This window comes from Triturus cristatus, chromosome 12 (assembly GCF_964204655.1).
Source record: "Triturus cristatus chromosome 12, aTriCri1.1, whole genome shotgun sequence".
NCBI lineage: Eukaryota > Metazoa > Chordata > Amphibia > Caudata > Salamandridae > Triturus > Triturus cristatus.
In genome coordinates, this window is record NC_140595.1 from 692203146 (window position 1) to 692226768 (window position 23623).

At 46.0% G+C, this 23623-nt stretch overlaps 1 protein-coding gene across 1 annotated transcript in view; it reads left to right on the forward strand.

The window, feature by feature from the left end:
- LOC146780106 (uncharacterized) overlaps nt 1-14694 on the forward strand; it is a 128610-nt gene extending 113916 nt beyond the window's left edge. The window contains exons 2-3 of the mRNA XM_085637116.1: nt 11706-14542; nt 14632-14694. Of these exons, the coding sequence (XP_085493242.1) occupies nt 11706-14542; nt 14632-14694 (2900 nt within the window). The remainder of the gene's footprint in view (nt 1-11705; nt 14543-14631) is intronic.
- The last annotated feature ends 8929 nt before the right edge of the window (nt 14695-23623 follow it).

Here is a 23623-nt window from a genome sequence, read left to right on the forward strand (position 1 = left end):
GTTAAGGCCGGCTATAGGGGTGACTTATAAGTTTAAAGTGCAGTGGCCCTTAGATATAGTGAACGTATACCTAAATTAAGTGGTGCATGCATCAGCTTACACAGGCTGCAATGGCAGTTTGCATGACCTCTCATGGGTGGCATAATACATGCTTCAGCCCATGAGAGGCCTCTGAGGTACCTATGCCCTTGGTACATGTGTACCATATACTAGGGACTGACAATGGTACCCCAGGATCCAATCTGGAGTGTACATAAGTGCATAGCATAACAGTTTAGGGAGAAAGCAGATAGACTGGGGTCCTGATTAGCAGGATCCCAGTCAGACTAGTCAAAAACCAGCTTAGCACCAGGCAAAAAGTGGGAGCACACATGTAGAAAGATCCTACCTTCCTACACCTGCTTTCTGCAGAGCCTCCATTACATTCTTCAGGTGTACCAGGTGATCCTCCCAGGTGGAGGTAAATACAGCTATATCATCAAGATGTGCTGCACTATAGGCCTCCAGACCTGAAATAACTTTGTTCACCAACCTTTGGAATGTGGCAGGTGCATTCTTCAAACCAAAGGGCATCACAAAAAATTGATAATGCCCACTAGGGGTTGAAAATTCTGTTTTTGGTTTGGCATCCTCAGCTAGTTTGATTTGCCAATAGCCAGCAGTAAGGTCAAATGTACTCAAGAACTTTGCTGAGGCCAAAGTATCAATGAGCTCATTTGCCCTTGGAATTGGATGAGCATCAATCCTAGTGACTGCATTGAGCCCTCTGTAGTACACAAAGAACCTCATCTCTCTCTTACCACCCTGGGTGTTAGGTTTTGGTACCAGGACCACTGGACTAGCCCAAGGGCTATCTTAGGGTTCAATCACTCCCAACTCCAGCATCTTTTGGACCTCTCTCCTGATGCAATCTCTGACATGGGCAGGCTGCCTGTAAATCTTATTTTTATATAGGCAGACTGTCCCCTGTGTCCACTTCATGGGTACACCAGGATGTTTGACTAGGAGTCAGAGAAACATATGCCTATATTGACTGAGGAACTTCCTGCAGTCAATCTGCTGTTGGGCAGTGAGGCTGCCTGTCAAGGCTACACCATCCCCTACCCATCATCAGGGTTCTGAGAGAGGAGATCAGGGAGACGGTCACTCTCTTCTTCCTGTCCCTCATAAGTTGCCATGAGCAAGCCCATGTCATCCGTGTCCATGAAAGGTATGAGCCTGTTCACGTGGAGCACCCTGTGGGGGCTCCTGGGAGTGCCAAGGTCCGCTAGGTAGGTGACCTCACTCTTTTGCTCAATAATGGTATGGGGTCCACTCCACTTGTCTAGGGGAGCTACTGGGGCCACAGGCTCCAACACCCATACCTTCTGCCCTGGCTGGTAAACAGCCAGAACAGCCTTTTGGTCATGCCAAGCTTTCTGTAATTCTTGACTCGCCTCAAGGTTTTGCTGGCCTTCTTCATGTATTCAGCCATCTTGAAGCCGAGACCAAGTACATAGTCCACAATGTCTTGTTTAGGAGGCTTGAGAGGTAACTCCCAACCCTACTTCACCAAACACAGGGGACCCCTAACTGGATGCCCAAACAGAAGTTCAAAAGGGCTGTAGACAACCCCCTTCTGTGGTGCCTCTCTGAAGGCAAAGAGAAGGCAGGGCAACAGGACATCCCATTTTTGCCTAAGATTTTCTGGGAGGCCCATGATCATGCCCTTGAAGGTTTTGTTCAACCGTTCAACTAACCCAATGCATTGTGGGTGATATGGTGTGGTGAATGTGTAGTTCACGCCACACTCCTTCCGCATCGCAGTAATTTAATTTTACTTGAAATTTATACCTCTGTCAGTTAAGACCTCCTTAGGGAAGCCCACCCTGGAAAAAAGGGCCCTTGCTACCACAGGTACTGTAGTGGTCCTAAGGGGAATTGCCTCCGGATACCTAGTGGCATGGTCCACCACCACTGGTATGCAATTGTGTCCAGATGCTTTTGGAGGGTTCATTGGACCAATTATGTAAATCGCACCCTCTCACAGGGAACTCCCACCCCATGTAATAGTGTGAGGGGGGCCTTTGTGGTACCACCTGACTTACCACTGGCTTGACAGGTGGTACAGGAGCAACAAAACTCCTTTGTATCCTCTGATATGTGAGGCCAGTGAAAGTGAGGGACAAGCCTGTCCCAAGTCTTACTTTGGCTTAGGGGTCCTGCTAAGGGAATGCCACGTGCTAAGGTGAGTAGGAAGTCCCTAAGCTTCTGAGATATGACCAACCTCCTGGTGGCACCAGGCTTGGGGTCCCTGCCCTCTGAGTGAAGGAGTCCCTCATCCCAATAGATCCTGTGAGATCCACTGACACTCCCAGCAACCTCAGCAGCAGCTTGCTGTCTGAGGGGTTCAAGAGAGGGACAGGTTTGCTGCTCCAAACTCAAGTCTGCCCTGGAAGGGCCCCCTGTCCCCAAGAACTCAACCTGATCAGATTCAAGCTCATCTGGGACAGTTTCTTCACAGGGACTAAGATCATCTCCCTCAAGAGACTGATCCTCACTCTGAGTCTGGGGGAAAGACACAGCCTTACCCCTTCTGCTCCTTCTCTGGGAAGGCCCAGGATACAGGGCTTGTTCAGTGGTTGTCAGTTTGACCTGTGCCCTGGTCACAGCAAACACATCTGCAGTGATGCTTAGCATTGCTGCATGAGTTCTAAGTTCCACATCATCCCAGGCTGAAGTCTCCAAATCATTGCCCAACAAACACTCTAATGGAAGGTCTGGGCTAACCACAACTTTCTTAGGGTCAGTTACCACTCCCTAGCTGAAATTAACAACTGCCAAGGAATGGGCATTCCTGATATTGTTAGCATTGGTCACTTGGTACATCTCTCCAAGTATGACTTGGTCAGGGGCCACAAGATTCTCTGTCACCATAGTGACACTTGCACCTTTGTCCCTGTATGCCATGGCCTCCTTACCATTGATTAAAGGATGCTGTCAGTATTTGCCCAGATTACTGGGGCTGAGAAATAAGGTGGCAAGATCCATGTCACCATCACAGACAAGCACAGCCTGAGCTGGAGTTCTGACTAGGCCAGAACCCATCTCAGAGCCCAAGGTTAACCCTACTAATCCCTTGTTCCCTGTACCATCACTTGTACGTGTGCTAGGGGGCGCAGTTGCCTTAGGGGCAGTGGTGGCAGGAAGATTTTCCTTGGCATTTGGACAATCAGCATCCTTTGTCCAATGGGTCTTTACCTCAGAAAAGTAACACCAAGGTTTCTTTTTGCCTTTAACTTTGTTGGATTGTGACTGCCCCTCAGATGCAGGTTTTTTGAGCCCTAATGAAGACTCCTTTTTGTCTTTACCCTTGTCCCCACCTTTATCTTGAAGTTTAGATTCTTGCCTTAGGGGCAGTGGGGGTTGAAGTTAAATCCTGGGCCTTTGGACAATTGGCATCTTTTGTCCAATGGGTTTTTTCTTTACATAAGTAACACCAAGGTTTCTTTTTGCCTTTTACTTTGTAAGATTGTGACTCCCCCCCCCCCCCCCCCCCCCCAGATGCAGGTTTTTGGGGCCCTGATGAAAACTTTTGATCTTTACCCACCCTTATCTGAGGTTTTAGCATCTTGCTTCTTTTGGTCACCACCGGAGTTCTGGTTTTTCTGCTTCACCCTGGTTCTGACCCACATATCTGCCTTTGTTTCCAATCTTTGGGCGGAAGTCAGATCACCAGATACTGATGCAATAACTGATTTTGGCAATTATTAAGTATCTGCTCTCATAATCAAATTATACAATCCTACAAAATCATTTACTTTGCTGCCAAGCAACAAGCCTTCCAGAGCCTTAATAGCACTATCCACAAAGTCTACCCAATCCTGATTATGTGCCTTCTGGGTGTCTCTGAACTTAATCCTATACTGTTCAGTGGTTAAGCCAAACCCATCAACGAGAGCACTCTTCAAAACTGAGTATTTGTCAGCATCCTCTTCTCTAACAGTGAGGAGCTTATCTCTACCTTTGTCAGCAATGGAGAACCACAAGATTGCTGCCCACTGCTCTTGAGGGACCCTCTGAACTTTACAGGCCCTCGCCAAAGCAGTTATCCACATCTGGATGTCATCCCCACTGAGGTAGGAAGGGACAACCTTGCTCAGGTTCCTATTATTAAAGGAATGTTCCTTAACTCTAGGGACACTGTTGCTGCCACCATGGGACTCTTGTCCCAACTTTTTTCTAGCTCTCTGGACTTCTAGGGCCTCCTTATCAAGGGCCAACTACGCCTGAGCCTAAGCCTAACTTTCTCAAGTTCAAGCAGTTGGTACTCCCTATCAAAAGAGTGGTCCCTCTTGCTAGATACAGAGGTCCCTGCAGACTGTATTGAGTGATTTGCCTCTTTAGAGGGAGATCTAGATCGCCTTGGTAAACTCTGCACTCTTCCAGGAGAAGTAAAGTGAAGACCCTCATTGTCTCCTCTGTTCTCCTCTTGACGATCTGAGTTATCCAAGGGGGAACAATCAGGTTTCCCCTGGTCCAGGTTAGAATCCAGGTCTTAGAAGGTGTCACCTCCTGACCGATCTTCATTTCCTGTTCCACCCACTCTCTCCTGTTCATATGACCCAGGGTTTTTTCGTTAAGTCATCATGAAGTAACACCTCTACTTGGCGTGAAGTGTTGGCACTTCTGCCTGTCTTCAACTTTCTAGAGGCACACAGGGCTTTCAGTTCTTGAAATCAAAGTTCACTGTATCTAGAAGGCAGAGAGCCACTGGCATCTCCTTTTGCAGACATACTAAGTGTGGTGTGGTGTTGCACCTACCTAACCTAGTGGAAACTAAACTCTCTGAGGTTGGAGAAAAGGTGTGCTAGACCCTTGCCATACCCAACCCTAAGTTCAGGAGACCCTAAGTTCAGTAGAACTTACTTATTCTAAACTAGCATTATATGTACCTAGTTGCCTTGTATATGGTGTCCACTACTTAAAGTGGGCACCATGCACCAGTCCAGACTACCCTTAGGATGATTTTAGAGGTATCAGGACAACCTTTAGAAAGCTATCCAAGTGGTAGCTTGTGGAGAGCAGCCTTCAGGCTTTGTCTTGAAGGAGTGTTAAGCAGCTTGTTTTACCAGAATGCAAGCTTATAATATTTCATAAATGAGAGGAGAACCACACAGAGATTATAAAAATGTGTATTTATTAATATAACACTATCTAGTACAACACACTATCTTCTACACAAAGATAATCACAAAACACACAATAATTAAGCACAGAAATGACAGTAATTAGCACTAATATACAGTGGGACCCGGGGAGGGACCAAACCATAAACTAAATAAGTGGTATAAAAACCACGACTCGCATCAAGAGAGTGTCGAGATGACGTAGACTTTCTAGGACCCCAAGGAGCCACCAAAGGTGAGTAGATAGGGACGCCATAGAGTGCGTGTGCAGTGTGGGAACACGACCGCATGCTCCGTACAATTCTATGGGAAAGTCTTGGTTGACGTTTTAGAGTTTAAGGACCCTTCCTGGTGAACTTTGAAGAAACCCTGTGGAAGACAGCAGGTTGGAGAGCTACCCCACACGTGGATACCGAGTTACCCATGTAACCTTACCTATCCCAGGGAAGCCGGGTGCATAGGGATGAAGTGGTGTCGGAAACCGCCGTCAAACCCAATGGAGGTCTTCGAAGAAGAGCCGCTGCTGGAAGGGTGAAAAGTGTCCATTGGAATCCTAACATGGATTCTTGTTTATGAGTACTTGAAAGCAGAGGGGACAGAGTCTGGGTCACTTAGGAGTGACCAGGGGTTTCGGTAGACGAATGCCCACCAATGTCGGGTGCTTCAGGTTGGTTGATGGAGTCCTTGACACTGCAGCTGCGAGGACCAGGATATGTTGAGGATGACCAGGAGACAGATACGAGCTGTCCTACAACAGATGTTGAGTGCTGAGGGGTCAGTGTCCGGCTAAAGCACAAACAAGCCTTGGCAGCAGCAACCCACAGAGAAAAGGTCAAGAAGATTACAGTGTGCACCAGCAAGGTACAGGAGACTCACCAAGCACTGGGGAGTCAGGGCACATCTAGAGCAACCAGGTAAGCCCAGCAGAATTAGAGTTGACCCTCAAGGGGACCCACGGGCCAGATGACCAGGAGTCACAAGGGGACCTCAAGCCAGTTCACAAAGTACCAGCCCACGGAGCACTCGGTGTGGGGAGGCTGGAGTTCTTTGGAGGAAGTGATGACAGAGGTCAGGGCTACTTGAAGCCCAATGCACTAGCTCTGGAGTTGCCAACAAGCATATGCAAATGCAAAAGTATGTGGTGCACAGGGGTACAGGTATTGCAGCCCCCACGAGGGATTCTGCCCTCAAGCGTGGTAAGAGGGCAGCTGAGACCTCAAGGGACTTGGGAACCCACCTCCGGTGATGCTGGAGTCTTCAGAGTCTGGAGGAGCTCAGGATCAGCAGACCTGTCAGTTGCGGTGAGGTGCCCGAGGTGGCAGGGGAGTGACTCCTTCACCCCAAGGGAGATGTCTTCAGTGGTCCTTGATGCTCCACAGGCCCTGCACGGAGCCTGTATGATGCACGGGCACAGACAAAGCTTTGGACAGAGTGGGAGATGGAGCCGGGCCCAAATGAAGTCCAGCGATGTCCAGTGTGTCCAGACGGTTGAAGTTCAGTGGTTTCTGGTTCAGAATCTTGTTCACGTCGAATCTAGGGTCCTACAGCCATGTAAGCCCTTTTGTACCCACGGGAGAGGGTTGGACAGATTAAGGGGATCCTCCCAGGGGAGGTTCTGGACAGTGGGGAGGGTACTCCCATGACCTTTGTCCAGTTTTGTGCCAGTGTGCCCCTCATTCACACTTTCAGTCGTTGGCAGAATCACTCACCCACCCGTAATACACTAAATCCTGTCTGGGAGGTGGTCACACCTCCCTTTGACAGGATGTCTATTATTCCACGTTCCTCTGCTTAAGCTTGGCTCAGCAGCAGGAGGGCAGAAATGTGTCTCTGGTCGAAAGCAACCATTTTGTACTGCCCGGGACTAGAAGGCTGGTACCGGGAACACCAGGGTCCCCACGAAGCTCGCTTCTGAGTGGTGGGATCATACCTCCCACACTGGTTACTGGTGTGGGGGTATGATTCTAACATGTTTGAAACCAAACACAATAGGTTTTGATTTAGCCACTTTAGAGTTAGTCAGTATGCGGTCACATAATGCCACTCTATATGTCGTAAATGGCTGTATCACTGACAACCCGGGAGAAGGGACTCCGGAGGCTGCAGGGGTGTCCAGCTCATGCTAGGACACCCTCTCACCTATAACCAAGCACCCTGCCTTCAGGATTGTTAAGGCCTGTTGTAGGGAGACTTATAGGTTTTAAGTGCACTGACGCTTAGATATAGTAAACCTATATCTAAAGTAAGAGGTGCATGCACCATCTTACACAGCCTGCAATAGCAGACCTGTAGTTCCATTTTGCATGACCTCCCATGGGTGGCATAATACATGCTTCAGCCCATGAGAGGCCTCTGTGGTACCTATGCCCTGGGTACATGTGTACCACATACTAGGGACTAATAAGGGTACCCCAGTATCCAATCTGGAGTGGTCCTAGGAACATGTCATAACAATTTAGGGAGAAAGCAAATAGACTGGAATCCTGATTATCAGGATCGCAGTCAGACTAGTCACAAATCAGCTTAGAACCAGGCAAGAAGTGGGAGCAGGAGAAGGCAGGACCATAGGCATCCTGTCACAGGGAAGTATGACCACCTCCCAGAGAGAATTTAGTAAATTGGGGCTGGGTGGGTGCACTACCAAAGTGCCTGAAAGTCTGCATCCGGGCACCCTTGGTGTCCCTGTGCATAGTCCAGTTCAAACCAGTCCTGGGAGCCATTTGCTCCTGCTCTGGCTCGAAACTGGACAAAGGACATGGGAGTATCCTCCCCACTGTCCTGGCTCTCCTCTGGGAGAGACCCCTGAATCTGTCCAACCCTCTCCCATGGGTACAAAAGGGCTTACCTGGCTGTAGGACCTTAGATTTGACGTGGACAAGATTATGATCAAGAAACCACTGAACTTCGACTGTCTGGACACTATGGAATTTGCTTGACTTTGACTGCGCCCAACTTCATCTCCCTCTCCGTCCAAAGCATCGTCTGTGCCTGTGCACCATACAGGCTCCGCGAAGGACCAGTGGAGCATCAAGGACATCTGAAGTATCTCCCTTAGGGTGAAGAAGTCACTCTCTTGCATTCGCAGGCACCGTAACGCAACTGACCGGTCTGCTGATCCTGAGCTCCTGCGGATCCAAAGGTTCCAGCAACACAGGAGGCGGGTTCCTATGTTCCTTGAGGTCGAGCTGCCCTCTCAATAAGTTTGAGGCCAGATTCCCTCGGGGGGACCGCATAACCCAAATCCCTGTGCACCGCTTACTTTTGCAATTATATATGCTTGTTGGCATTCCCCAACTAAGTGCATTAGGCTATTGATAGCCCCAACCTCTGCGCAAATCTTGTACAAAGGACTTCAGCCACCTCGCACTCTGTGCCCTGCAAGCTGTTGTTTTGAGGTCCCCTCATGACTCCGGTGCCTTTGGCCTGTGGATTTATTTTAGGGACAACACTGATTTTTCTTGGGCTCCCTTGGTTGCTCCAAGCCTGCCCTGACTCCCCTTGCTGTGGTGAGTCTCCTGCTCCTTGCTGGGCCAAATCGTGACCTTCTTCGACCTTGTTCGTGGTTTGCCGCTGCCAAGGCTTGTTGGTGCTCCCTCCAGACAACGACCCCTCAGCACTCGACATCCTTCGTGGGACACCTAGTATCCGGCTCCTGGTAATTTCCGACGTCTCCTGGTCCCCGTGGCTGCAGAGTCAAGGTCTCCCTCTTCACACCTGAAGCACCCGACACCAGTGGGCATTCGTCTACCGAGCCCCTGGTCACTCCTGAGTGATCCAGACTCTGTCCCCTCTGCTTTCAGGTTCCTTCCTTCAAGAATCCACCTGTGGGTTCCACAGGACACTTTTCTTCTTCTCAGCAGTGGCATTTCTTTGAAGACTCCTATTGAGAACAACTGCAGTTTCCGACGCCACTTAGATCCTATGCACCCAGCTTTCCTGGGATAGGTAACTCTGGTACTTCGGTATCCACGGGTGGGGAGGCCCTCCAACCTTCTATGTTCTAAAGGGTATCTTCGTAATCCACTGGAAAGGGTCTTTAAACGCTAAAACTGCAACCGGGACTCTCCCATTGAATTGTACGTAGCACGCGGTTGTGTTCTCACACTGCATCCGTCCTCCGTGGGGTCCCTACCTACTCACCTTAGGTGGTTCCTCGGGGTCCCAGCGATTTGACAACTTCTAGACACTGTCTTGACTTGAGTCGTAGTTCTTATACCACTATTTTAGTATATAGTTTGGTCTCCCCCAGGAGCCACTGTGTATTAGTGCTACTTACAATTGTTTCTGTGCTACAGTATTGTGTGTTTTGTGTTTATCTGCGTGCAGCATATACTGTGATTTTCTTTAAGGTGTGTTGTAATAATAAATAACCCTGGGCGTAGTTTGCGAAGTAGCGCTACGCGTAGCTATACGAAGTGCACATCGCACTATGCGAGCTACACGTAGCTTCGCAAACTGTGTAGTGCACTGTGCAAGATGCTGTTCGTACTGATTGCACAGTGCCGGATGCTTGTCCGCACTGTGCAATCAGTGCAAACTGCATCTTGCACAGTCAAAGCGGCCATTTTCTGCCGCTCTGCTCGAGTAGATTTCTACTCGAGCGGCAGCTTTCTCAACGCAGACTGGTAGTTTCTCATCGCGAGCGGTCGCGAGCATATGCGACCACTCGCAATGAGAAACCTGAACCTCCCGCGTTGAGAAGCTTGCCGGGAGGTTTATTTTCCATGCTCGCGAACGGCAACTTAATGTTGCTGATCGCGAACGAGGAAAAAGTCTCGCCGGGATGTCATTTTGCTTGGTCGCAGTCGCAAACTTGACGTTGAGGACCGCGAGCAAGCAAAAAATGACCGCTGCACTACGCTACGCTACGCGTGTTTGCACTGTGCTACGTGCAATTCGCGTGGTGCGAAGTAGTGCAAACTTCGCAAACTACGCGAGCGTAGCCTAGTGCTTTGCCCAGGCTTAATAATAAATACATATTTTTATAACTACTGTGTGGTTCTCCTTTCATTTAACTAATACAATAAGATTGCATTCTGGTAAAACAAGCTGCTTAACATTCCTCCAAGACTAAGCCTGAAGGCTGCTTTCCACAGCTACCACTTGGATAGCTTTCTAAGGTTATCGTTGATCTCTTAAATCACCATAAGGGTTGTTTGGACTGGCGCAAGGTGCCCACTTTAATTAGTGTAGATCATATACCAGGCCAACTTCACGCACATCCCAATGCAGGATTTCGCATTGCAAACCCCTCGTTGACAGCATCCTCGATGACGATGCAGGACTTCGCATCGCAGCCCCGCAGCTTCTCGGAAGCGTCACTGCAAGATGCATCTCCACCTCAGATCGCCTTGTCTGAGAGTCACATTCTCGATGCGGGATCTTACAAGGCTCCGCAACCAGGATTTAAGGTACTCTTGTACAGTGGGTATGACTTGGTACTTGTAGCCAGGCCGCACTCTATTGCAGTCGGACTGAACTCAAAACTTTGTCCCGGTCTGGCGCGTCCAAATAACTAGTTGACACTTTGTGCTTTTTACGCAATTTTCACTTAAATCTTTAAAATTCCATATCTCCATTTCTACAAATTTAATTTTAGTTATTTTGGTCTCAAATAATTCATTAAATTATACTCTATTTTTCTGATTTGGTTTGGAATTTTTCTTGCATTGTGTTTTCACTTTATTACTGTTTGAAATGCTGCAAAAATACTTTACACATTTCCTCTAAGTTAAGCTTGACTGCTCAGTGCCAAGCGACCATAGGGTTGAGCACAGGTTAATTTGGGTTTTGCTTGTTACTTTTTCCTGAGGATTGTGGTTGCTGCTTGAGTAGGCTTCCCCCCAACCCCAACCAGTAACCCAATTTATTACACAAGAAAAATTAGTAACAAATATTTAAAGTTAATAAAAAATATATTTGAAAAGGGCACTTTCTACCAGCTTTGTCCCTGAGGAGAAAGAAACTATTTAACGTGTATATGAACAATGTGCACAGAATGGCAGTCCCCCAAAGTGAAGGTAACAAATGGGTAAAGCGTGCTGACCCCTTGCGTCATGCTGTATGCTGTAGCTGGTAGAATGGGAATGACAAATGCATCAACCATCTGATCAAAAGCAGTTCTATACATGTATATTTTTTTGACATATTGTTGGTCAAGCACTAGTCTGGAGAAACATTTAAAGCTTCCTAAAAGCGCATCTCTAAAAAGTGATTAATAGCGCTTTAATAAAGTGAATGATTAAAGGACAAAGAGTTCACGATATCCAAGAGCAAAATGAACATAACAGGCATACATATTGAGTACTTTTTTAAACCCCCAGAGGTCGTACTATTAAAGATATCTGTCCTTATATCTTCTTCATTTTAATAATGGTTTATAAGAAAAGCTGTTTTACAGATGTGGAAAGCAAAACCTATGTATTCAAATATTTTAACAAATGAAGTGAAGTTATAATATTATATGGATGAGACGTTTGTGTGCACCAGATTAATGGTTTTTCTTTACTTATTCAAAAAACAATTAACACTCTACAGACTCCGGTGGAACAACCAACTTTACATCTGCTTCTATAACTATTGACCACTCCCTAACTTCCACCAACACAAGCGGCGCAAAGGAGACTTCAGAAAATGAAATTAAAACCTCACCAACTGATACCAGCAATAAAAATCCAACCTCGATCAAAACGGAGACAACATCAGATTTTTCCAGTGCCTATTCTACACCAATGCAAATAGCCTCAGCTTCGCCCAGCACCTACTCTGCATCTAAGACTGCCTTGCCTTCCTCCAGCACCTATTCTACAGCAACAGAGACAACCTCATCTTCATCCAGTACCCATTCTGTACCAACTGAGACTCTTTCATCTTCACCCAGTACCCATTATACAACTACTGACAAATTCTCAACTTCTTCCAGCACCCATTCTACACCTACTGAGACAATCATAACTTTATCCAGCACCTCTACAACTACTGATACAGTCTCAAGCTCGGTTAGCTCCATTTCTAGAGCAACAGGGACAATGTCAGCTTCCTCCACTACCAGTTCTAAATCTACTGAAACTACTTTATCTTCCTCCACCACTCATTTTATACCTACTGAAACAGCCTCAACTGTTCTTAGCACCCATGTAACACCGTCTGAGACTCTTACAAATTCATCTAGACCTTCTACACCTACTGATACAGTCTCAACTTTCGTAAGGTCCAATTCTAAAACAACTGAGACAGCTCCAGCTTCCTCCTCTACGCAATCTAAACCTACTGAGACTGCTTCCTCTTCCTCCAACACCCCTTTACCTCATCCTGAGATATTCTCAATTTATCCCAGCACCCATTCAACACCGACTGAGACACTTATAAATTCATCCAGCACCTTCACACCCACTGCTACTGTACAAACGTCCGTAAGCTCCATTTCTACAGCAGCTGAGACAGTGCCACCTTCCTCCACCACCCACTCTATTACTACTGAGCCTGCTACATCTTCCTCCAGCACCCATGTTACACCTATTGAGACATTCTCAACTTCCGTAAGCTCCATTTCTACAGCAACAGAGACGCCAGCTTCATCCACTACCCACTCTATACCTACTGTACCTACTGAGACTACTTCATCATTCTCCAGCTCCCATTTTACAACTATTGAGACATTCTCAACTTCTTCCAGCACCAGTCCTTCACCTACTGAGACACACATAACTTCCTCCAGCACCTCTGCACCTACTGAGACAGTCTCAACTTCAATAAACTCAATTTCTACAGCAAATGAGAATACACCAGCTTCCTCTTCTTCCTCCAGCACCCATTCTCCTCTTACTGAAACATTTTCAACATCTTCCAGCACACACTCAACACCTACTGAGATACTAATAACTACCTCCAGCACCTCTACACCTACAGATACCGTCTCAACTTCTGTAAGCTCCATTTATACAACAACCAAGACAACTCAAGCTTTCCCTACTACCCGCATTACACCTAATGAGACTGGTTCATCTTCCTTGAGTACCCATTTTCCTGTTACTGAAACATTCTCAACTTCTTCCATCACACATTCAACACCTACTGAGACACTTATAACTTTATCCATTACCTCCAGAACTACTGAGACGGTCTCAACGTCAATAAGCTCCATTTCTACAGCAACTGAGACAACGCCAACTTCTTTCACCATTACTCACTCTACACCTACTGAGACTGCTTCATTTTCCTCCAGTACCCATTTTCCTGTTACTGAGACAATTTCAACTTCTTCCAGCACCCATTCAACACCTACTGAGACACTTATTACTTCATCCATCACCGCTACACCTACTGAGACAGTCTCAACTTCTGTAAGCTCAATTTCCTCAACAACTGAGACAACACCATCATCCTTCACTACCCACTCTAAACTGACTGAAACTGCTTCATTTTCCTCCAGCACCCATTTTCCTGTTACTGAGAAATTTTCAACTTCTTCGACCATCCACTCAAAGCCAACTGAGACCCTTATAACTTCATCCATCACCTCTACACCTATTGAGATAATCTCCACTTCACTAAGCTCCATTTCTACAGCAACTGAGAAAACACCTGCTTCTTTCACCACCCACTCTAAACCTACTGAGACAGCTTCATCGTCCTCCAGCACCCATTTTCCTGTTACTGAGACATTTTTAACTTCTTACGGCACCCACTCAACACCTACTGAGATACTTATTACTTCACCCATCACCTCTACACCTACAGAGACAGTCTCAGCTTCTATAAGCTCAATTTCCTCAACTGAGACAACGCCATCATCCTTCACTACCCACTCTAAGCTGACTGAGACTGCTTCATTTCCCTCCAGCACCCATTTTCCTGTTACTGAGACATTTTCAACTTCGTCCAGCATCCATTCAACACCAACTGAGACACTTATTACTTCATCCATCACCTCTACACCTACTGAGAAAATCACCACTTCACTAAGCTCCATTTCTACAGCAACTAAGACACCAACTGCTTCTTTCACCACGCACTCTAAACCTACTGAGACTGCTACATCTTCCTCCAGCACCCATGCTACACCTACTGAGACATTCACAACTTCTTCCAGAAGCCATTCTACCCCTGCAGAGACACGTATACCTTCATACAGCACCTCTAAACCTACTGAAACAGTCTCAAATTCCATAAGCTCTATTTCTACAGCAACTGAGACAACGCCTACTTCCTTCACCACCCACTCTAAACGTACTGAGACTGCTTCATCTTCCTCCAGTACACATTTTCCTGTTACTGAGACATTTTCAACTTCCTACAGCACCCATTCAACACCCACTGAGACACTTATTACTTCATCCATCGCCTCTACACCTACAGAGACAGTCTCAACTTATGTAAGCTCAATTTCCTCAACAACTGAGACAACGCCATCATACTTCACTTCACAATCTAAACTGACTGAGACTGCTTCATTTTCCTCCAGCACCCATGTTCCTGTTACAGAGACATTTTCAACTTCTTCCAGAATCCATTCAACACAAACTGAGACACTTATAACTTCATCTATCACCTCTACACCTACTGAGATAGTCTCAACTTCACTAAGCTCCATTTCTACAGCAACTGAGACAAAGCCAGCTTCATTCACCACCCACTCTAAAGCTACTGAGACTGCTACGTCATCCTCCAGCACTCATTTTCCTGTTACTGCGACATTCTCAACTGCTTCCAGCACACATTCCACAACTGCAGAGGCACTTATAACTTCATCCATCACCTCTAAACCTAATGAGACAGTCTCAACGTCCATAAGCTCTATGTCTACAGCAACTGAGCAAACGCCTATTTCCTTCACCACCCACTCTAAACCTACTGAGACTTCTTCATCTTCCTCCAGTAACCATTTCCCTGTTACTGATACATTTTCAAATTCTTCCAGCACCCATTCAACACCAACTGAGACACTTATAACTTCATCCAGCACCTCTACACCTACTGAGATAGTCTCAACTTCAATAAACTCAATTTCTACAGCAACGGAGACAAAGCCAGCTTCATCCACTACCCACTCTGAATCTACGGAGACTGCTACTTCTTCCTCCAGCACCCATTTTCCTCTCACTGAGATATTCTCAACTTCTTCCAGCATCCATTCACCACCTACTGAGACACTCATAACTCCAGCCAGCACCTCTTCCCCTCCTGTGACATTGTCAACTTCTTCCAGCACCAATTCCACCCCTGCAGAGACACTTATAACTTCATCCATCACCTCTACACCTACTGAGACATTCTCCACTCCACTAAGCTTCATTTCTACAGCAAATAAGACAACTCCTGCTTCTTTCACCACCCACACTAAACCCACTGAGACTGCAACATCTTCCTCCAGCACCCATGTTACACCTATTGAGAGATTCTCAGCTTCCTCCAGTACCAATTTGTCACCTACGGAGACACTCATAACTTCCTCCAGCACCTCTACACCGACTGAGAGATTTTCAACTTCATCCAGCAGCCATTCCACCCTTGCAAAGATACTTATAACTTCATACAGCACCTCTAAACCTGCTGAGACAGTCTCAACTTCCGTGAACTCCATTTCTACAACAACCGAGAAAACACAAGCTTCGTCCATTACCCACTCTACTCCAACTGAGACGGCTTCATCTTCCTCCAGTACCCATTTTCCTGTTACTGAGACATTTTCAACTTCTTCCAGCCCTCATTCAACACCTACTGAGACACTTATTACTTCATCCATCACCTCTACACCTACTGAGACAGTCTCAACTCCCGTAAGCTCAATTTCCTCAACAACTGAGACAACGCCATCATCCTTAACTACCCACTCTAAACCGACTGAGACTGCTTCATCTTCCTCCAACACCCATTTTCCTGTTACTGAGACATTTTCAACTTCTTCCAGCATCCATTCAACGCCAACTGAGACACTTATAACTTCATCCAAAACCTCTACACCTACCAAGATAGTCTCAACTTCACCAAGCTCCATTTCTACAGCAACCGAGACAACACCTGCTTCTGTCACCACTCACTCTAAACCGACTGAGACTGCTACTTCTTCCTCCAGCACCCATTTTCCTGTTACTGAGACATTCTCAACGTCTTCCAGAACACACTCCACACCAGAAGAGAAACTTATAACTTCATCCAGCACCTCTACACCTATTGAGATAGTCTCAACTTCAATAAAATCCATTTCTACAGCAACTGAGACAAAGCCAGCATCATCCAGTAACCACTCTACACCAACTGAGACGGCGTCATCTTCCTCCAGTACCCATTTTGCTGTTACTGAGACATTTTCAATTTCTTCCAGAACACACTCCACACCTGAAGAGACACTTATAACTTCATCCAGCACCTCTACACCTACGGAGATAGTCTCAACTTCAATAAACTCCATTTCTACAGCAACGGAGACAAAGCCAGCTTCATCCACTACCCACTCTAAATCTACTGAGACTGCTTCATTTTCCTCTAGCACCCATTTTCCTGTTACTGAGACATTTTCCACTTCTTCCAGCATCATTTCAACGCCAACTGAGAAACTTATAACTTCATCCATCACCTCTACACCTACCAAGATAGTCTCAACTTCACTAAGCTTCACTTCTACAGCAACTGAGACAACGCCTGCTTCTTTCACCACCCACTCTAAACCTACAGAGACTGCTACATCTTCCTCCAGCACCCATGTTACACCTATTGAGAGATTCTCAGCTTCTTCCAGTACTAATTTGTCACCTACGGAGACACTAATAACTTCCTCAAGCAGCTCTACACCGACTGAGAGATTTTCAACTTCATCCAGCAGCCATTCCACACCTGCAAAGATACTTATAACTTCATCCAGCACCTCTACACCTATTGAGATAGTCTCAACTTCAATAAAATCCATTTCTACAGCAACTGAGATAAAGCCAGCTTCATCCATTAACCACTCTACACCAACTGAGACGGCTTCATCTTCCTCGAGTACCCATTCTGCTGTTACTGAGACATTTTCAACTTCTTCCAGCCCCCATTCAACACCTACTGAGACACTTCTTTCTTCATCCAACACCTCTACACCTACTGAGACAGTCTCAACTCCCATAAGCTCAATTTCCTCAACAACTGAGACAACGCCATCATCCTTCACTACCCACTCTAAACCGACTGAGACTGCTTCATCTTCCCCCAGCACCCATTTTCCTGTTACTGAGACATTTTCAACTTCTTCCAGCATCCAATCAACGCCAACTGAGACACTTATAACTTCATCCAAAACCTCTACACCTACCAAGATAGTCTCAACTTCACCAAGCTCCATTTCTACAGCAACCGAGACAACGCCTGCTTCTGTCACCACTCACTCTAAACCGACTGAGACTGCTACTTCTTCCTCCAGCACCCATTTTCCTGTTACTGAGACATTCTCAACGTCTTCCAGAACACACTCCACACCAGAAGAGAAACTTATAACTTCATCCAGCACCTCTACACCTATTGAGATAGTCTCAACTTCAATAAAATCCATTTCTACAGCAACTGAGACAAAGCCAGCTTCATCCATTAACAACTCTACAGTCACTGAGACGGCTTCATCTTCCTCCAGTACCCATTTTGCTGTTACTGAAACATTTTCAACTTCTTCCAGCCCCCATTCAACACCTACTGAGACACTTAATACTTCATCCATCACCTCTACACCTACTGAGACAGTCTCAACTCCCGTAAGCTCAATTTCCTCAACAACTGAGACAACGCCATCATCCTTCACTACCCACTCTAAACCGACTGAGACTGCTTCCTCTTCCCCCAGCACCCATTTTCCTGTTACTGAGACATTTTCCACTTCTTCCAGCATCATTTCAACGCCAACTGAGAAACTTATAACTTCATCCATCACCTCTACACCTACCAAGATAGTCTCAACTTCACTAAGCTTCACTTCTACAGCAACTGAGACAACGCCTGCTTCTTTCACCACCCACTCTAAACCTACAGAGACTGCTACATCTTCCTCCAGCACCCATGTTACACCTATTGAGAGATTCTCAGCTTCTTCCAGTACTAATTTGTCACCTACGGAGACACTAATAACTTCCTCAAGCAGCTCTACACCGACTGAGAGATTTTCAACTTCATCCAGCAGCCATTCCACACCTGCAAAGATACTTATAACTTCATCCAGCACCTCTACACCTATTGAGATAGTCTCAACTTCAATAAAATCCATTTCTACAGCAACTGAGATAAAGCCAGCTTCATCCATTAACCACTCTACACCAACTGAGACGGCTTCATCTTCCTCGAGTACCCATTCTGCTGTTACTGAGACATTTTCAACTTCTTCCAGCCCCCATTCAACACCTACTGAGACACTTCTTTCTTCATCCAACACCTCTACACCTACTGAGACAGTCTCAACTCCCATAAGCTCAATTTCCTCAACAACTGAGACAACGCCATCATCCTTCACTACCCACTCTAAACCGACTGAGACTGCTTCATCTTCCCCCAGCACCCATTTTCCTGTTACTGAGACATTTTCAACTTCTTCCAGCATCCAATCAACGCCAACTGAGACACTTATAACTTCATCCAAAACCTCTACACCTACCAAGATAGTCTCAACTTCACCAAGCTCCATTTCTACAGCAACCGAGACAACGCCTGCTTCTGTCACCACTCACTCTAAACCGACTGAGACTGCTACTTCTTCCTCCAGCACCCATTTTCCTGTTACTGAGACATTCTCAACGTCTTCCAGAACACACTCCACACCAGAAGAGAAACTTATAACTTCATCCAGCACCTCTACACCTATTGAGATAGTCTCAACTTCAATAAAATCCATTTCTACAGCAACTGAGACAAAGCCAGCTTCATCCATTAACAACTCTACAGTCACTGAGACGGCTTCATCTTCCTCCAGTACCCATTTTGCTGTTACTGAAACATTTTCAACTTCTTCCAGCCCCCATTCAACACCTACTGAGACACTTAATACTTCATCCATCACCTCTACACCTACTGAGACAGTCTCAACTCCCGTAAGCTCAATTTCCTCAACAACTGAGACAACGCCATCATCCTTCACTACCCACTCTAAACCGACTGAGACTGCTTCCTCTTCCCCCAGCACCCATTTTCCTGTTACTGAGACATTTTCCACTTCTTCCAGCATCATTTCAACGCCAACTGAGAAACTTATAACTTCATCCATCACCTCTACACCTACCAAGATAGTCTCAACTTCACTAAGCTTCACTTCTACAGCAACTGAGACAACGCCTGCTTCTTTCACCACCCACTCTAAACCTACAGAGACTGCTACATCTTCCTCCAGCACCCATGTTACACCTATTGAGAGATTCTCAGCTTCTTCCAGTACTAATTTGTCACCTGCGGAGACACTAATAACTTCCTCAAGCAGCTCTACACCGACTGAGAGATTTTCAACTTCATCCAGCAGCCATTCCACACCTGCAAAGATACTTATAACTTCATCCAGCACCTCTACACCTATTGAGATAGTCTCAACTTCAATAAAATCCATTTCTACAGCAACTGAGATAAAGCCAGCTTCATCCATTAACCACTCTACACCAACTGAGACGGCTTCATCTTCCTCGAGTACCCATTCTGCTGTTACTGAGACATTTTCAACTTCTTCCAGCCCCCATTCAACACCTACTGAGACACTTCTTTCTTCATCCAACACCTCTACACCTACTGAGACAGTCTCAACTCCCATAAGCTCAATTTCCTCAACAACTGAGACAACGCCATCATCCTTCACTACCCACTCTAAACCGACTGAGACTGCTTCATCTTCCCCCAGCACCCATTTTCCTGTTACTGAGACATTTTCAACTTCTTCCAGCATCCAATCAACGCCAACTGAGACACTTATAACTTCATCCAAAACCTCTACACCTACCAAGATAGTCTCAACTTCACCAAGCTCCATTTCTACAGCAACCGAGACAACGCCTGCTTCTGTCACCACTCACTCTAAACCGACTGAGACTGCTACTTCTTCCTCCAGCACCCATTTTCCTGTTACTGAGACATTCTCAACGTCTTCCAGAACACACTCCACACCAGAAGAGAAACTTATAACTTCATCCAGCACCTCTACACCTATTGAGATAGTCTCAACTTCAATAAAATCCATTTCTACAGCAACTGAGACAAAGCCAGCTTCATCCATTAACAACTCTACAGTCACTGAGACGGCTTCATCTTCCTCCAGTACCCATTTTGCTGTTACTGAAACATTTTCAACTTCTTCCAGCCCCCATTCAACACCTACTGAGACACTTAATACTTCATCCATCACCTCTACACCTACTGAGACAGTCTCAACTCCCGTAAGCTCAATTTCCTCAACAACTGAGACAACGCCATCATCCTTCACTACCCACTCTAAACCGACTGAGACTGCTTCCTCTTCCCCCAGCACCCATTTTCCTGTTACTGAGACATTTTCCACTTCTTCCAGCATCATTTCAACGCCAACTGAGAAACTTATAACTTCATCCATCACCTCTACACCTACCAAGATAGTCTCAACTTCACTAAGCTTCACTTCTACAGCAACTGAGACAACGCCTGCTTCTTTCACCACCCACTCTAAACCTACAGAGACTGCTACATCTTCCTCCAGCACCCATGTTACACCTATTGAGAGATTCTCAGCTTCTTCCAGTACTAATTTGTCACCTACGGAGACACTAATAACTTCCTCAAGCAGCTCTACACCGACTGAGAGATTTTCAACTTCATCCAGCAGCCATTCCACACCTGCAAAGATACTTATAACTTCATACAGCACCTCTAAACCTGCTGAGACAGTCTCAACTACCGCGAACTCCATTTCTACAGCAACAGAGAAAACACAAGCTTCATCCATTACCCACTCTACAGCAACTGAGACGGCTTCATCTTCCTCCAGTACCCATTTTCCTGTAACTGAGACATTTTCAACTTCTTCCAGCCCCCATTCAACACCTACTGAGACACTTATTACTTCATCCATCACCTCTACACCTACTGAGACAGTCTCAACTCCCGTAAGCTCAATTTCCTCAACGACTGAGACAACGCCATTATCCTTCACTACCCACTCTAAACCGACTGACACTGCTTCATCTTCCTCCAGCACCCATTTTCCTGTTACTGAGACATTTTCAACTTCTTCCAGCATCAATTCAACGCCACCTGAGACACTTATAACTTCATCCATAACCTCTACACCTACCAAGATAGTCTCAACTTCACTAAGCTCCATTTCTACAGCAACCGAGACAACGCCTGCTTCTTTCACCACTCACTCTAAACCGACTGAGACTGCTACTTCTTCCTCCAGCACCCATTTTCCTGTTACTGAGACATTCTCAACGTCTTCCAGAACACACTCCACACCAGAAGAGACACTTATAACTTCATCCAGCACCTCTACACCTATTGAGATAGTCTCAACTTCAATAAAATCCATTTCTACAGCAACTGAGATAAAGCCAGCTTCATCCATTAACCACTCTACACCAACTGAGACGGCTTCATCTTCCTCGAGTACCCATTCTGCTGTTACTGAGACATTTTCAACTTCTTCCAGCCCCCATTCAACACCTACTGAGACACTTCTTTCTTCATCCAACACCTCTACACCTACTGAGACAGTCTCAACTCCCATAAGCTCAATTTCCTCAACAACTGAGACAACGCCATCATCCTTCACTACCCACTCTAAACCGACTGAGACTGCTTCATCTTCCCCCAGCACCCATTTTCCTGTTACTGAGACATTTTCAACTTCTTCCAGCATCCAATCAACGCCAACTGAGACACTTATAACTTCATCCAAAACCTCTACACCTACCAAGATAGTCTCAACTTCACCAAGCTCCATTTCTACAGCAACCGAGACAACGCCTGCTTCTGTCACCACTCACTCTAAACCGACTGAGACTGCTACTTCTTCCTCCAGCACCCATTTTCCTGTTACTGAGACATTCTCAACGTCTTCCAGAACACACTCCACACCAGAAGAGAAACTTATAACTTCATCCAGCACCTCTACACCTATTGAGATAGTCTCAACTTCAATAAAATCCATTTCTACAGCAACTGAGACAAAGCCAGCTTCATCCATTAACCACTCTACAGTCACTGAGACGGCTTCATCTTCCTCCAGTACCCATTTTGCTGTTACTGAAACATTTTCAACTTCTTCCAGCCCCCATTCAACACCTACTGAGACACTTAATACTTCATCCATCACCTCTACACCTACTGAGACAGTCTCAACTCCCGTAAGCTCAATTTCCTCAACAACTGAGACAACGCCATCATCCTTCACTACCCACTCTAAACCGACTGAGACTGCTTCCTCTTCCCCCAGCACCCATTTTCCTGTTACTGAGACATTTTCAACTTCTTACAGCATCCATTCAACGCCAACTGAGACACTTATAACTTCATCCAAAACCTCTACACCTACCAAGATAGTCTCAACTTCACCAAGCTCCATTTCTACAGCAACCGAGACAACGCCTGCTTCTGTCACCACTCACTCTAAACCGACTGAGACTCCTACTTCTTCCTCCAGCACCCATTTTCTTGTTACTGAGACATTCTCAACGTCTTCCAGAACACACTCCACACCTGAAGAGACACTTATAACTTCATCCAGCACCTCTACACCTATGGAGATAGTCTCAACTTCAATAAACTCCATTTCTACAGCAACGGAGACAAAGCCAGCTTCATCCACTACCCACTCTAAATCTACTGAGACTGCTTCATTTTCCTCCAGCACCCATTTTCCTGTTACTGAGACATTTTCCACGTCTTCCAGCATCATTTCAACGCCAACTGAGACACTTATAACTTCATCCATCACCTCTACACCTACCGAGATAGTCTCAACTTCACTAAGCTTCACTTCTACAGCAACTGAGACAACGCCTGCTTCTTTCACCACCCATTCTAAACCTACAGAGACTGCTACATCTTCCTCCAGCACCCATGTTACACCTATTGAGAGATTCTCAGCTTCTTCCAGTACTAATTTGTCACCTACAGAGACACTAATAACTTCCTCTAGCAGCTCTACACCGACTGAGAGATTTTCAACTTCATCCAGCAGCCATTCCACCCCTGCAAAGATACTTATAACTTCATACAGCACCTCTAAACCTGCTGAGACAGTCTCAACTACCGCGAACTCCATTTCAACAGCAACAGAGAAAACACAAGCTTCATCCATTACCCACTATACAGCAACTGAGACGGCTTCATCTTCCTCCAGTACCCATTTTCCTGTAACTGAGACATTTTCAACTTCTTCCAGCCCCCATTCAACACCTACTGAGACACTTATTACTTCATCCATCACCTCTACACCTACTGAGACAGTCTCAACTCCCGTAAGCTCAATTTCCTCAACGACTGAG